Source organism: Leucoraja erinacea, chromosome 17, assembly GCF_028641065.1.
Source record: "Leucoraja erinacea ecotype New England chromosome 17, Leri_hhj_1, whole genome shotgun sequence".
NCBI lineage: Eukaryota > Metazoa > Chordata > Chondrichthyes > Rajiformes > Rajidae > Leucoraja > Leucoraja erinaceus.
The window spans coordinates 26,468,520-26,483,259 of record NC_073393.1 but is presented as its reverse complement, the minus strand read 5'-3'; the positions used below and the strand labels follow the sequence as shown (position 1 = coordinate 26,483,259).

The 14,740-nt window shown below is 42.7% G+C and overlaps 2 protein-coding genes across 4 annotated transcripts in view; both read left to right on the top strand.

Annotated features, from left to right (window-relative positions):
- Window positions 1-14,740, top strand: part of wwox (WW domain containing oxidoreductase) — a 977,325-nt gene that overhangs the window by 733,624 nt on the left and 228,961 nt on the right. The window contains exon 9 of one of the 3 annotated variants that reach the window (XM_055648848.1): window positions 1,432-1,478. The exons of the other annotated variants lie outside the window; for them this stretch is intronic. Coding sequence (XP_055504823.1) covers window positions 1,432-1,446 — 15 coding nt within the window. The 3' untranslated portion in view covers window positions 1,447-1,478. Of the gene's footprint in view, window positions 1-1,431; window positions 1,479-14,740 lie in introns of those variants that run through there. 3 annotated transcript variants of the gene reach the window in all.
- LOC129705329 (uncharacterized) overlaps window positions 1-14,740 on the top strand; it is a 255,325-nt gene that overhangs the window by 218,172 nt on the left and 22,413 nt on the right. The gene's annotated exons all lie outside the window — the stretch shown is intronic.

The following is a 14,740-nucleotide window of genomic DNA, read 5'->3' as shown; positions in this document are numbered from 1 at the left end:
TTCAGCCCACTGAGTCCACGCTGACCATCGATCACTCGTTCATACTCGTTCACGATGCAGGCTCGAAGGGCCAAATGGCCTCCTCCTACACCTATTTTCTATGTTTATATGTTATCCATTCCCTGCACACTAGGGGCAATTTACAGAGGCCATTTAACCTATAACCCCACAAGTTTTGGGCATGTAGGAGGAAACAAGCACCCGGAGGGAAATCATGTGGTCATAGTGAAGACATGCAAACTCCACCCAGACAGCGCCCAAGGTCAGGGTGTCTGGTGCTGTGTGGCATCATCTCTAACCCACTGTGCCACACTGATTTAACCATCTCTTGGCACTTGCTCCTAATGGAAGACCTGAAGTTTGTAGCCAAACTCCATCCAGCCATGCACATTTAATTGCCTTTATAAAGGTCATAGATTCATACAGCGTGGAAACAGACCCCTCGGCCCAACGTGCTCATACCGACCATTATGTCCCATCTACACTAGTCTCACCTGCCTGTTTGGCCCATATCCCTCTGAACGGATGACAGAAATGCATTTACATTCTCTGTGAATGTTCTTCGCCGCAGGGGGAAATAAAAACGTTTCTCTTCTGCTGCATTTCCTTGGCTGAATCACAATTTCTTTTTTCCCTCTCGGATGCTGGTTCCTATTTGCATTTAATTAGTTAATTGTACTTTCAATTAATGTGTGGTCAGAATGTGGCACTGTTTCATGGGAGCACTGAAGCTTTAATTTCAGAAAATGTAATACCCTGTGCATTTGTGGATTACACAGTTTTATAATACAAATGTCACCCACCCTCAGGATAAAGGGTCTCTTAATAAAGAATAGATTGGTCGCAATGCCCGAACATATTCACTGCAACAAATAATACTGCAAACACAAGAAACTGCAGATGCGGGTTTACCAAAAAAAAGACACAATGTGCTAAACAGCGCCAGAGACTAAGGGTGCTGTCGGCACGGAGTATGTGCATTCTCCCTGTGGATTTCCCCGGGGGCTCTGGTTTTCTCCACATCCCAAAGATGTGTAGGTTTGTAGGTTAATTGGCTTCTGTGAGTGGTCCCTAGTGTGTAGGATAGAACTAGTGTATCGATGTTCGCTGGTCGGGGCTGACTCGGCAGGCCTGTTTCCACGCTTTATCTCTAAACTAAACTAATACGGTTGTAATAATGCTGTATTTTAGCTTTCCAAATATTGACTGGCATTGCACCAGTACTATGGACAGGAAGGGGATGAAATAAGAAAATAGGATAGTGCTTGTGTACAAGATTGTCACTGGTTGGCATGGACCCGGCGGGCTGAAGAGCCTTTGTCCACTCTGTATCTCTAAAGTGTAAGGTCACAGGAAGGTCACAGGAAGCTTAGGTGAATGCAGATGCTCTGCCGAGCGATCACCCAATCTCAATTTGGTTTCTCCACTTAGGAGGCCACATTGTGAACACTGAATGCTGCACACAAGAGTGGAAGAAATACTAGAAAATCAGTGCTAAACCTGGTAAGATGGATGCTTAAGTGCTTTCTTGAAGTAATATAAGGAATATGGCAGCCAGTTCGTGCACAGCAAGATCCCACAAATAACAACACGAATATGACCAGATGAACTCTCTTAAAGATGTCGATTGAGAGATGGATGCTTAACAAGGTTTCAGGAAGAACTATAGTAGAAACAAGAAACTGCAGATGCTGCTTTACACAAAAGAACATCAAGAACGGTCTCCACCTGAAACATCACCTATGCATGTCCTCCGGAGATGCTGCCTGACCTGCTGAGTTACTCCAGCACTTTATTTCTTTTCTGGAAGAACTTCCATGCTCCATAGCTTAATTTTACGTCCCCTTGAAAAGATAATGCCTCAGCATAATATCTTATCGAAATGATAGCACCTCTGATAGTGAGTTTTCCCTCCATTTCTGCACTAAAATTATCAAAAGACAAACTTCTGGAGGAAGTCAGCAGGTCAGGCGGCATCTGTGGATGGAATGGACAGACGAGGTTTTGGGTCAGGATCCTTCTTCAGACTAAAATAGTCAGCTTGGATTGGGGGCTCCAGGCCTTGGAGTATGGCTTAACACCTAAACCCGATAGGAAAATACGTAGTTTAATTTAGCTTATTGTCATGTGTACCGAGTGAAAGCCTTTTGTTGCATGCTGACCAGGCAGCAGAAAGGCATGATTACATTCGAGCCATCCACAGTGTACAGATACATGATGAAGGGAATAATGTTTAGTGCAAGGTAAAGTCCAATTAAAAATTGTCCAATTAAAATGAGGCAGAAAGTAGCTCAGTACCGCTATCTAGTTGTTGTTAGGATGATTCAGTTGCTTGCATGCTATCCAATCAAAGAAAATATTATACATGATTATAATCAAGCCATAGTGCACAGATAAAAGGTACAACATTTCTTGTAAGATAAAGTCCGATTAAAGATAGGTCAAACGTATCTAATGAGGTATAGGGGAGGTCAGGGCTACACTCGAGCTGATGAGATGACTATTCTGTTGCCTGATAACAGCTGGAAGAAACTCCCTGAATCCGGAGGTATATGTTTTCATACTTTTGTACCTGATGGGAGAGGGGATAAGAGGGGGTGAGACTCGTTCTTGATTATGCTGGTGGCCTTGCCAAGGCAACATGAAGTGTGAATTGAGTCCATGGAAGGGAGGTTTGTTTTGTGTGATGGTCTGGGCTGCGTCAACAATTCTCTACAATTTCTTGCGGTCTTCAATAGAACTGTTCCTAAACCATTCTGTGATACATCCCGATAAAACTTCTAAAGACAAGCATCAAAATACATCAAAATATATAAACCCGAGCATTAGAAGACAGGTTTGCAAGGCTTGGACATGTATACATTTCACCAAAGCTGTCGGCATTAAGGGTTAGATTTAAAGTAAGATTTGCCATCGCAATTAATGAGATAAATTGCTTACATATTTAAATGATAGCGTCTGGATTAATAGATTCTCCACTTTTGTCTTGAGAATTCCAGGGGGAGGGAGAAGGCGGAGTGGGCACAAATATAAAGGACTGAGTAAAGGCATTTCAAAAGATGTTAATTTTGTAGAAAGTATGATGTCTATTGATGTGCAGTCAGCTCTGAGGCAATAGTTGAAATCTGGTTCCTTCTCTGTTTTGATGTAGTCTTTAGCATCTCTATTGCTAAAGGCCATGCTTTAATCATTATGAAAGCACTACACTAAAAGAGTTTAAAGACTGATTCGCACCATCAAAAATCCACTTTTAAAAATCAAACCATTACAAAGAATTAGCGTTAATCTTAGTTTTTTTTATTCTGACTAATGGTTTCTTTTTGAAATATTTTTCATTCCATAATAAGAATTGCACTGAGGAATTCAGTCAGGGAATGAATCAAGAGGGTTCTGTGAGAAATCTGAAATAACATTAACAGTAATTCTGCTGTTAATCCCATGCATAAATGCATATAAATTGTGCAGTTGTAAATGTTAATTTGATTCCTTCAAATCAAAGGCAAAGCCAGCAATTTAAGATGACCTAAATAAAATGAATTCCATTGTCATGGCTCAGAACTTATGGAATATTTGCCATTGTTTTACATTTGAAATCTGTGCTGTATATTTTCCATAAAAATTTCAAATCGCTAATCTTGCTCAGAGCCCATATCCCTGGGATGACACCAATCAGTTGAGTTTAGTTTAGTTCAGTTTATTGTCATGTGTACCGAGGTACAGTGAAAAGCTTTTGTTGTGTGCTGACCAGTCAGCGGAAAGATTGTACATGGTTACAATTGAGCCATCCACAGTGCACAGATATGTGATAATAGAAATAACATTTTCTGCAAGATAAAGTCCAGTCAAATCTGATTAAAGATAGTCCGAGGGTCTCCAAAAATGTAGATGGTAGCTCAGGACCACTGGGAAAAAAACTGTCCCGGGATCTGGAGTTGTGAGTTTTCACACTTCTGTACCTCTTGCCTGATGGGAGAAGGGAGAAGAGGGAGTGACCAGGGTGAGACTCGTTCTTGATTATGCTGGTGGCAATGAATTCAATGTCTTAAATTAATGTCTTGCAGGGAAGGAAATGTTCAGTTTACTGGGTGTGGCCTCTTATGGGACTCCGCATTCACTAATGCAATTCCAGATAGACAATAAATGCTGGCAATTCCAGGTGTCTACATCCCATGAACAAAGATAGTTTTAAGTTGTTAATGTCGATCATGTGAGTGGGCCTGAACTTATACATAGGCTAAATCAGATTAGAATGGTGGACATAATGAACCAGCATTCTCTAACCACAGGATATCACAATGAACTTAACATTCAGTGAAGGTACACAAAAATGCTAGAGAAAGATTTAGATTAGATTAGATTAGATTAGATCCTTTATTTGTCAATCAGACCTTTCGGTCTGAACGAAATGTCGTTGCCTGCAGCCATACATATAATAATAAACACCAAAACACACAATAAACACAAATTAACATCCACCACAGTGAGTTCACCAGGCACCTCCTCACTGTGATGGAGGCAAAATCTTAAAGTTACTGTCTCTTCCTTCCTCGTTCTCCCTCTGCGCTGAGGCGAAATGTTGTTACCCCACCGGGCGATGGTAGTCAGTCCCGCGGCTCAACCGAGCTCCGCAAACGGGCTGGTTCAAACTCCGCGGCCCGGGGTGGTCGAAGCTGCCGCCCTCCAGTCCAGTGGACGCAGCTGTTGCCGCGGGAGCTCCGGAAAACAGGCACCAGCCTGTGACCTGCGAGCTCCCGACGATGTCATCCACTGACCTGCAGCCGAGCCCCGGATTCAGGTTGCCACCGCCAGAACGCCGCCTCAGCCACCGGAGCGCCGTCCCAGCCCTGAGCTGTGCCGCTGCCACCAGAGCGCCATCTCAGCCCCGCACCGGGCTGCCCTCACCGAAGCACCGTCCCAGCCCCGAGCCGGGCCGCCCTCACCAGAGCGCCGTCTCAGCCCCGAGCGGGGCCGCTCTCACCGGAGCGCCGTCTCAGCCCCGCGTCGGGCTGCCCTCACCGAAGCACCGTCCCAGCCCCGAGCGGGGCCGCTCTCACCGGAGCGCCGTCTCAGCCCCGCGTCGGGCCGCCCTCACCGGAGCGCCGTCTCAGCCCCGCGTCGGGCCGCCCTCACCGGAGCGCCGTCTCAGCCCCGAGCCGGGCAGCCCTCACCGGAGCGCCGTCTCAGTCCCGAGCCGGGCCGCCATCACCTGAGCGCCGTGTCAGCCCCGAGTCGTGCCGCTGCCGCCGGAATGCCGCCGCAGCTCGAAGATGGCCAGCCTCGCGCTGGTGATCCTGGCTGGCTCTGTTTCCGGAGCCTCGAGGTCGGTCGCCAGTTGGAGGCCGCCAACTCCGCCATTAGGCCTCAGCGCAGACGGAGGCAGAGAAGGGGGATACGACAAGAAGAGTCGCATTCCCCTGAAGGGAGAGACAGAAAACCATGTTCCAGCCCCCCCCCCCCCCCCCCCCCCCCCCCCCCCCCCCCCCCCCCCCCCACACACATAACACAGCCTAATAACTAAAATTTGACTAAAACAAGACAAAAAAAACAGAAAAAAGTAAAGACAGACGGGAAATGGGCAACGTTTCGGGCCGAAACCATTCTTCAGACTGACATTCTGTGAGACTGCCTTTGATCTGTATTCACCATTGCCATGTTAAGACATTTGTATCTACAAACAGAAATGACATAATAAAACACCTGGTTTAATAATATTGAGTGATGATTATTAGATAACTCTTCAGCTTTTCATAGAAATAGTGCTGTGAAAATTTGTATTGAACGATTCTCAATGTTCTTGTGGAAGATACGTGCAAATTGGCAGTCACATTTCCTGCATTACAAAAGTAAACACAATGCAAAAGTACTTCATTGCCTGGATAGGCGCTTCGGGATGTTGTGAGGTTTTGAAAGGCGTTACATATATGCAATTAATTCTTGCTTTATAAGTCCACAGACAGCCATTTCTCAAGCATGAGATTGGACATCCAGTGTTTGTGTGCTGCTTTATAGCTTTGCTGTTAAAAGTCAAGTCTTGGTACAGAGCCACGTTCAATTCTGCTTCACCCTCTATGGAGATGCATCAGCTTGCTTTTTCTCAGCACTGTATCGCATATGGTAAAACATCCCTCACACACACTCACGCACACACCCTCATGAGGGGGACCGCCATGAATCCAGTTTGGAGCCAGGAATCCTGGATAACTTGGTCTTGCCCTCTGAAGAGAACAGCCAGTTGTGGAATTCATGTTGCTATCCTGGAAAAATACTCAATATTATGGCAGCATGATTTTATTAGTTTCTTTTTTCCTTTTTTTAATTTCAAAATACACTTTGAGAAATAAATATATACAATTCATGATCCTTACCAGACTCCATCCAACATCCAATATACATACGTTCAATACTTATTACACAAATGTATCCACCACCCTTGCCACTCATGTGGCCTACTGGCTGCACCAAGCTTCAGTAAGTCCCTCAGCACGTACTCCTGCAGTCTGGAGCGGGCCAGTCGGCAACATTTCCCAACAGACATCTCGCTCCACTGGGAGGTCAACAAAGCTCGGGCAGACCAAAGAGCCTCTTTCACTGAGTTAGTTCCACACGGACAACCATCTGAATCCTTCACTGCTCACAAGACTTTCTTTTCCCTGGGTCTGTACTTCCTACTGCCTTCAAGCCACCCTTGGTTCAGGCCTGCTGTGGCCATAGGACTTTTCAGTCACTGCATAAAATTTTACTGCACCAATAAAATGTACACAGGTTCTCGGCTGCTATCCAACCTGTTATGCATTTATTTATTTTGCCACATTGTGAATAACAGGAGCCGGTATGACATTGGGGGACTGGACTACAAGGGGAAATGATGCAGCTTGTTCTTTTAAATAAGAATTAAGCATTTTTTTTGCATTTACAGTTGATTATATTAACATACATATTTTATGAAGCTATGTACAATCTGCTTACATGGTTAACAGGGGAGGAATGTGATGCTTGTGTTAGTTCTCTTAGCATAGCCGGGCTGGCATTGGGAGCAATGCAGTTGTTTAACGGTTTAACATTTCATTTGTTCTTGGTCTCCGGAGATCATTCAGGTCAGGGGATAAGGGAGTCCTCCTGCCTCCACGTAGTCTTGTCGGCAAGGATCACTAACTCCCTCGTCCAGGTTGACAAAGATACATCAGCCGCATGAAGAATGAATTTTCAGGGTGTAGAGGGGTTGGTGGGAGAACTAATGTTATGTGTGCCATTTTCCAGAAATAGCTACTTAATTTCTCAGTTCAGTAGATTATAATCATACTTCTACTTACTTATTTGTATTATAAACAAATTCTGCTTTCATTGATAATGTTGTCTTGAAGGAGGCTGGTACTGTCTCTGCATACAGTATTTTGGCCTCGCCCAATTTGCTCCAATATTACCGGCTGTTTCTGCAGCTTTGTAATTCCACAAATATGGATGGATAGGGTACGGGGGGAGGGGGAAGAGGGAATGCATGAGTTACTTGAAATTTGAGATATCAATTTTCTTATTATAACCATATAACAATTACAGCACGGAAACAGGCCATCTCGGCCCTTCTACTCCGCGCCGAACACGTATTCTCCCGTAGTCCCATCTACCTGCACTCAGACCATAACCCTCCATTCCTTTCCCGTCCATATAACTATCCAATTTATTTTTGAATGATAAAATCGAACCTGCCTCCACCACCTTCACTGGAAGCTCATTCCACACAGCTACCACCCTCTGAGTAAAGAAGTTCCCCCTCATGTTACCCCTAAACTTTTGTCCCTTAATTCTCAAGTCATGTCCTCTTGTTTGAATCTTCCCTACTCTCAGTGTGAAAAGTTTATCCACGTCAACTCTGTCTATCCCTCTCATCATTTTAAAGACCTCTATCAAGTCCCCCCTTAACCTTCTGCGCTCCAAAGAATAAAGACCTAACTTGTTCAACCTTTCTCTGTAACTTAGTTGCTGAAACCCAGGCAACATTCTAATAAATCTCCTCTGTACTCTCTCTATTTTGTTGACATTCTTCCTATAATTAGGCGACCAAAATTGTACACCATACTCCATAATTTGTACAAAAATTGTACAATTTTAACATTACATCCCAACTTCTATACTCAATGCTCTGATTTATAAAGGCCAGCACAACAAAAGCTTTCTTTTTCACCCTATCTACATGAGATTCCACCTTCAGGGAACTGTACACAGTTATTCCTAGATCCATCTGTTCAACTGCATTCCTCAATTCCCTACCATTTACCATGTATGTCCTATTTTGATTTGTCCTGCCAAGATGTAGCACCTCACACTTATCATCATTAAACTCCATCTGCCATCTTTCAGCCCACTCTTCCAACTGGCATAAATCTCTCTGTAAACTTTGAAAGTCTACTTCATTATCCACAACACCACCTATCTTAGTATCATCTGCATACTTACTAATCCAATTTACCACACCATCATCCAGATCATTGATGTACATGACAAACAATAGTGGACCCAACACAGATCCCTGTGGCACCCCACTAGTCACTGGCCTCCAACCTGTCAAACAACCATCCACCATTACTCTCTGGCATCTCCCATTCAGCTACTGTTGAATCCATCTTGCTACTCCACCATTAATACTCAAAGGCCTTACTGAAGTCCATATATACAACATGCACTGCTTTACCCTCATCAATTTCCTGAGTAACCTCTTCAAAAAATTCAAGAAAATTAGTCAAACATGACCTTCCAGGCATAAATTCATGTTGACTGTTCCTAATCAGACCCTGTTAATCCAGATGCTTATATATATTATCTCTAAGTATCCTTTCCATTAATTTGCCCACCACTGACGACAAACTAACAGGTCTATAATTACTAGGTTTACTCTTAGAACCCTTTTTAAATAATGGAACAACATGCGCAGTACGCCAATCCTCCGGCACTATTCACATTTCTAATGATATTTGAAATATTTCTGTCTTTGCCCCTGCTATTTCTACACTAACTTCCCTCAATGTCCTAGGGAATATCCTGTCCGGACCTGGAGACTTATATTGCTGAGTTGTAAGCTGCCCAAGCAAAATATGAGGTGCTATTCCTCCAATTTGCATTTGGCCTCGCTCTGACAGTGGAGGAGGGCCAGGACAGAAAGGTTAGTATGGCAATGGGAAGGGGAGTTAAACTGTTTGGCAAGCGGGAGCTTGTGTAGGCAAAGGCGGACTGAGCAAAATGTTCAGCGAAAGATTGCCTTGTCTGTTCTGAGTCTTACCAATACAAGAGCTCACACCAAGAACAATGGATACCGTAGATTTTATATGTTTTACCACATTAAAGACGCTCCATAAACGCAAATTGCTGGATCCTCTGTGGATAAATTAGAATTATCCTCGATTCAATGATAATTGAACGTTAACAAAAACCAAGGAATTAAACTTTGACTTCAGACTCCAGAGGAACTCTGAAGACCATATTTCAGTTTTCATGATGGTGGAAACAGTCAGCAGATTCTCAAACCAACCTGCACAGCCCTAATCCTACCACAACCAGAGCACTAGATAGAACACTATGGACCATTTCTTGCACCACGGTGGACTTTCTTTTTAATTTCTTTTGCACGAATGTCTCGTCATTTTTCCACATTTTCTCTTTTCACCAATCTTATATAATTTATGCATAATTTATGTTTTAGTGCTGATTGAGTCCATGTATCCATGATGCTGCTGCAAGCAAGATTTTGATTGTACCTGCACTTCACCGTAATTGTTCATATGGCAATAAACTTGGCTTGACTTTTGAATCTGGACCAGCAGCTAACTTTTAATAGCAGTGCCAGATATTGATTGCAATGCATTTTAAAATGTTTAATAAGTTCTGTTTAATCTAAATTTACAACTTTCGAAAATTGCAAACAATTCCCAGTCAAGAGGCATCAATGAAATGCAGATCACAGTGGACTAGTTTATTACAATTTAGGATGTAATCAAAGTGATTGATGTGGTATATCTTGACTTTCAGAAAGCATTTGCTAAGGTTACTCCCTAGAATGTTATGGTCAGAGAAAAGGAGTCCTAGCCATGATGTTGTTGTAAATTAGTTTATTGATTAGTTGGATAATAGGAAACAAGAGTACTTAACAACGATAATAGGTCAAGTTAGTCAACTGTGAACATTGAAATTACAAGGAGTCCTGGTATCTTAGGCACATCCTCAAACTCTTTCAATAAACATACTGGGCTTAATTTTCTTAGTTAATGGCTGTTTTATTCATTTAATGACACTAACAAAGTCTCTGGAGAACATGATGGCTCGGATCGAGATCCTTCTTCAGACGTATACAAAGTATGTTACCATGCTGAGTCTGAAGAACAACCCAAAATGTCACCTATCCATGTTCTCCAGCGAAGCAGCTCGACCTGCTGAGTTACTCCAGCACTTTGTGTTCTGCAAAAGTTTTGAATAATGGTCAATAGGTCAGGTTGTATCTGTGGAGAAAAGAAAGAATTAACAGTTCAGGTCAATGTCCTCTCAAATATTGTTGGCCACATTGAATAGAATAAAGTAGTGGTTAGGCTTGTTTTAGTGGACCTTCCTTCACAATACATCAACTGTACTTTGTAACAGAAGAAAATTAGATGTTGCAGTGGGTTGGATTAGTCGATCTGGTTTGCTGCCACCACCTGCAAACGCACATACCCTTTGTGGCCTTGTGGAATGAGTTGCCTGGATGTTGTGGCCTTCTACCAAGTTTAGTTTAGTTTAGTTTAGAGATACAAGCCCTTCGGCCCACTGAGTCCACACCGACCAGCGAGCCCCGCACACTAACACTATCCTACCCACACTAGGGACATTTTTCACATTTTTATACCAAGCCAATTAACCTACAAACCTTACATCATTGGAGTGTGGGAGAAAAGTTATCAGAGAAAACACATGCAGGTCACGGAGAACGTACAAACTCCGTACATACAACATCCGTAACCAGGATTGAACAGGTCTCTGGTGCTGTAAGCGTTGTTTGGCAGCAACTCTACCGCTGTGCTACTGTGCTGCCCAAGGTTTTGAGGATAAACATGGTGACTAGGCTCTTGGTGGTGGATCCTGAGGCTCTGCTTCTGGAGCATCCTGATGGTCTTGCAATAGCTTATTGACAATCAATCAAAAGGTCCTTGAAAAAAAACTGTTTTCTTCAAATACATTAAACCATAAGAAATCAACTAAAATATAAAGACAGAGTAATAGAAATAAATTAAATAAATCCAACTGCAATTATCTTTGTTAAACTAAGAGATTTCCTTCAAATTAATGGGGCCAAGGTTCCTTATGTTGTTGTCCTTGGCCTAAGTCTTGGCCTGGGGGGGGATAAACTGGAGGTGAGAAAATGCCTGAACAAATCCGGACTGGCAACCCATAACCTCAGCCATGAAGATAGGCACACAGTGGTGGTCTATGAAATGTCACAGGTAAATACTTTTTGTCCCATTGAAAGAAACAAAAATGTACGGTCGCTTGCTTGAGTTATGGTTATGCGTCTTCAGTCACCATATCCGATATTGTACGGTAAAATGCGATGAATTTTCAGAAGGATTCCATTACTAATGTAATATAAAGCCTTTTTCATACCACACTATCAACTATTTATAACAATGCAGGTAGATTCCAAAGCTTGCAAGCAGATAGCATAAGATTTAGCAACAGCATCTTCCCCGCTGGTATCAGACTACTGAATGATCCACTTCTAAGATAGGGTGTAGTCCTGATGTCCCAACCTACCTCATTGCAGACCTTGCACTTTTTAAAAATCTCTGTAATTGTAATGGACCTGTCCCACTTTGGCGACTTTTTAGGCGACTGCGGCCTCATTATCGTCGCCGCTAATTCTTCAACATGTTTAAAAATTCACGGCGACCATAATGAGGCCGTGATTAGTTCCCAGAATGTGGGAACTCCTCACGACCATGAAGGCGACTCCCTGGCAACCACCCACAAACCTGTGGTGACCATGTGGCGACTGCATAGTCTCCTGCAGCCGCCTAAAAAGTTGCCTAAGTGGCCCATAACACTGCACTCTGGTATTTTTCACTTTGCACTACCTATTGTACCTGTATATGGTTCAATTGTACTATTGTACAGTACAATCAAACCATATACAATAGAGCATGACTTGACGGGAGAGAACACAAAGAAGCATTGCCAGGGGTAGTAGTGGAGGCAGATAGTGGCATTTAAGAGGCTTTTCAACATGGAAGTGCAGGGAATAAAGGGATCAGTTCAGCTAGGCATCATGTTCAGCACAAACATTGTGGGCTGAAGGGCCCATTCCTGTTTTATGTTTGCCTCAGAGGATTAAAGTTGTTCTTGGTGAATAAAAGAAGGTTAGAGTGAGGACATCATCCTTGTTTCTTTCAATGTTGAAGTAAATTGATGCCATGGATTTGAGAGTTATGTACATGAAATTCAGAAATATTATTAACTGTAAAAAAACATATTTGAAACCAATACAATGTAAGGGATAACTCCTGAAAATTTGAATTGGAAATGCTGTAACCTGTCACAATGAACATGGATTCTGTGGAAGTGTTTAAAAAATAACAAAGGGTGGTTATTTCTTTCACAAGGATAAAATAAAATTAACCATTGAGAATCCCTTGTTCAATGATAATAAATAATTGGTAGAGCAATTTGGGGAAGTATATATTCAGTTCCCGTAATCACCTCCAATCCGGCAACTCTTTGAGGTTGTTGTGTTCTCTAATTCTGGGTACTCTCAAGTAATTTTGGCTACTTGGGGCGGCACAATGGCACAGTGGTTGAGTTGCTGCCTTACAGCGCCAGCGACCTGGGTTCAGATCTGACTACAGGTGCAGTCTGTATGGAGTTTGTACGTTCTCCCTGTGACTGCGTAGTGTTTTCTCCAGGTGCTCCAGTTTCCTCCCACACTCCAAGGACGTATAGGTTTGTCGGATATTTGATTTTAGTAAAAAATATAAAATAGCCCCTCGTGTGTAGGATAGTATTAGTATATGGAGTGATCACTGGTTGGCGGGCTGAAGAGTCTGTTTCCGTGCTGTATTCTAAAGCCTAAAGCTCTGTGTCTTTCTTTTCCTTTGTGCTAGAGTCTAGAATTCCACCCCTAAATCTCTCAGTTTCTTTCTTTTTAAACTCGCTCTTTAAAACCAACCAATGTCACCTTTGTTAATATTTATGTGACTCAGAGCCAAGTGGTATCTGATCACCCTTCTCGTGCATTTAACTACATTGACGGTCCCACATAAATGCAAGTTGTTGTATTACTTGAGTTAGCCAAAGATTTATAAACTGCCTGTAGTTCTGTATAGGGAAATTTACTTTTCCTGAAATATTACCAATTATTTCCAGCCGTGTCTCTGGTTTTCATTAACTGCGGTAATAATTAATAGAAGCGTTATTGCTGTAGTATTAATGGCTCTATTCTAAGGAATGTTTTACAGTGGACACTTAAAATTTACACAGCTGAGGTTATTCTTAACAAGACTGTGTTAAAGTGAATGTGTAGTCACTGCTGTTATTCCTTGACTGGCAAGCTGATTAGTGAACAGGGTAATGTTACAGAGCAGCATTCAGAGAACCATTCAATTAAAATGCCAACGTTTCATCTCATGTCCCAAATATTTTTAAAGTATCAATTTTGCATTGTGGCTTCCAAAGATGAGCAGTGAGTAGAAATTTCTATCAGACATTCTCGGGACATTATAGAACTTCTTTGATTCTTTAATTTTAGGTATCTTTCATGAACACTCCCCCCATCCCCTTCCTCCGTTAAAAGTTAGTTGTACAGTTCCACAGTTCGTAATGATGTATCCCTCTTGGGATCACACCTGCCTGATGTCATCTGTTGACGGCCCTGATTTGTCATGGTCTTTTCTGGCTTCCAGTTCCTCCCACCCTATAGTCAGTCTGAAGAAGGGTCCCACCCAAAATGTCATCGTCCAGTTTCTCCAGAGATGCTGCCTGACCCGCTGAGGACTCTGTGTCTATCCACAAAACATCTCTCATTGGGGCAGAAGTTAGCACTACTCACAGCTCCAGCAACTTGGATTCGATCATGACCTCTACACAGAGTTTGTATGTTCTCCCTGTGAATGCATGAGTTTCTCCTGGGTGGTCCAGATCCCAAATCCCACAGATCGTTTGGCAGGTTCACGGGGCCACTGATGTAGATATACGGCAAAAGATTCAGAGGGGAGATGATTGCCACGTGAGAGAGAATAAATTAGGGTTGACAGGAAATAAGAAAATGGGGAACTTGACTTCAGAAAATGGGGTTTGCTTTGCTGGGAGCTGACATCGAAGACTGGATTATGGACTATGTAAGTGAAAACTAAAATGGCATTTTGGAGTTGTAGCTTAGGTTTTAAAATGGAAAAAATGCAAAATTAAAGTTTTATTTTTTTGCTTCCATTGTGCCTAATAATTTGAGTACAGCTGCAAAGGGTTGGAAGAGTTAAATATATTTATAGAGTCATAGTTAAAAGTAGAGATGTGGTGGGCCAAAGGGCCTGTTTCTGTGCTGTACAATCGTATGACTCTATACAGCCACAAGGAACTGCACTTGCTGGAACATTGCGTCAAACACAATGTGCTGAAGTAACTCATTGAGTCACGCACCACCTCTGGAGGACATGGATGGGTAAGACTCTGGTTGGGACCTTCAGTCTACAGAGGTGCTGCCTGACCTACTGAATTACTTCAGAAATTTGTG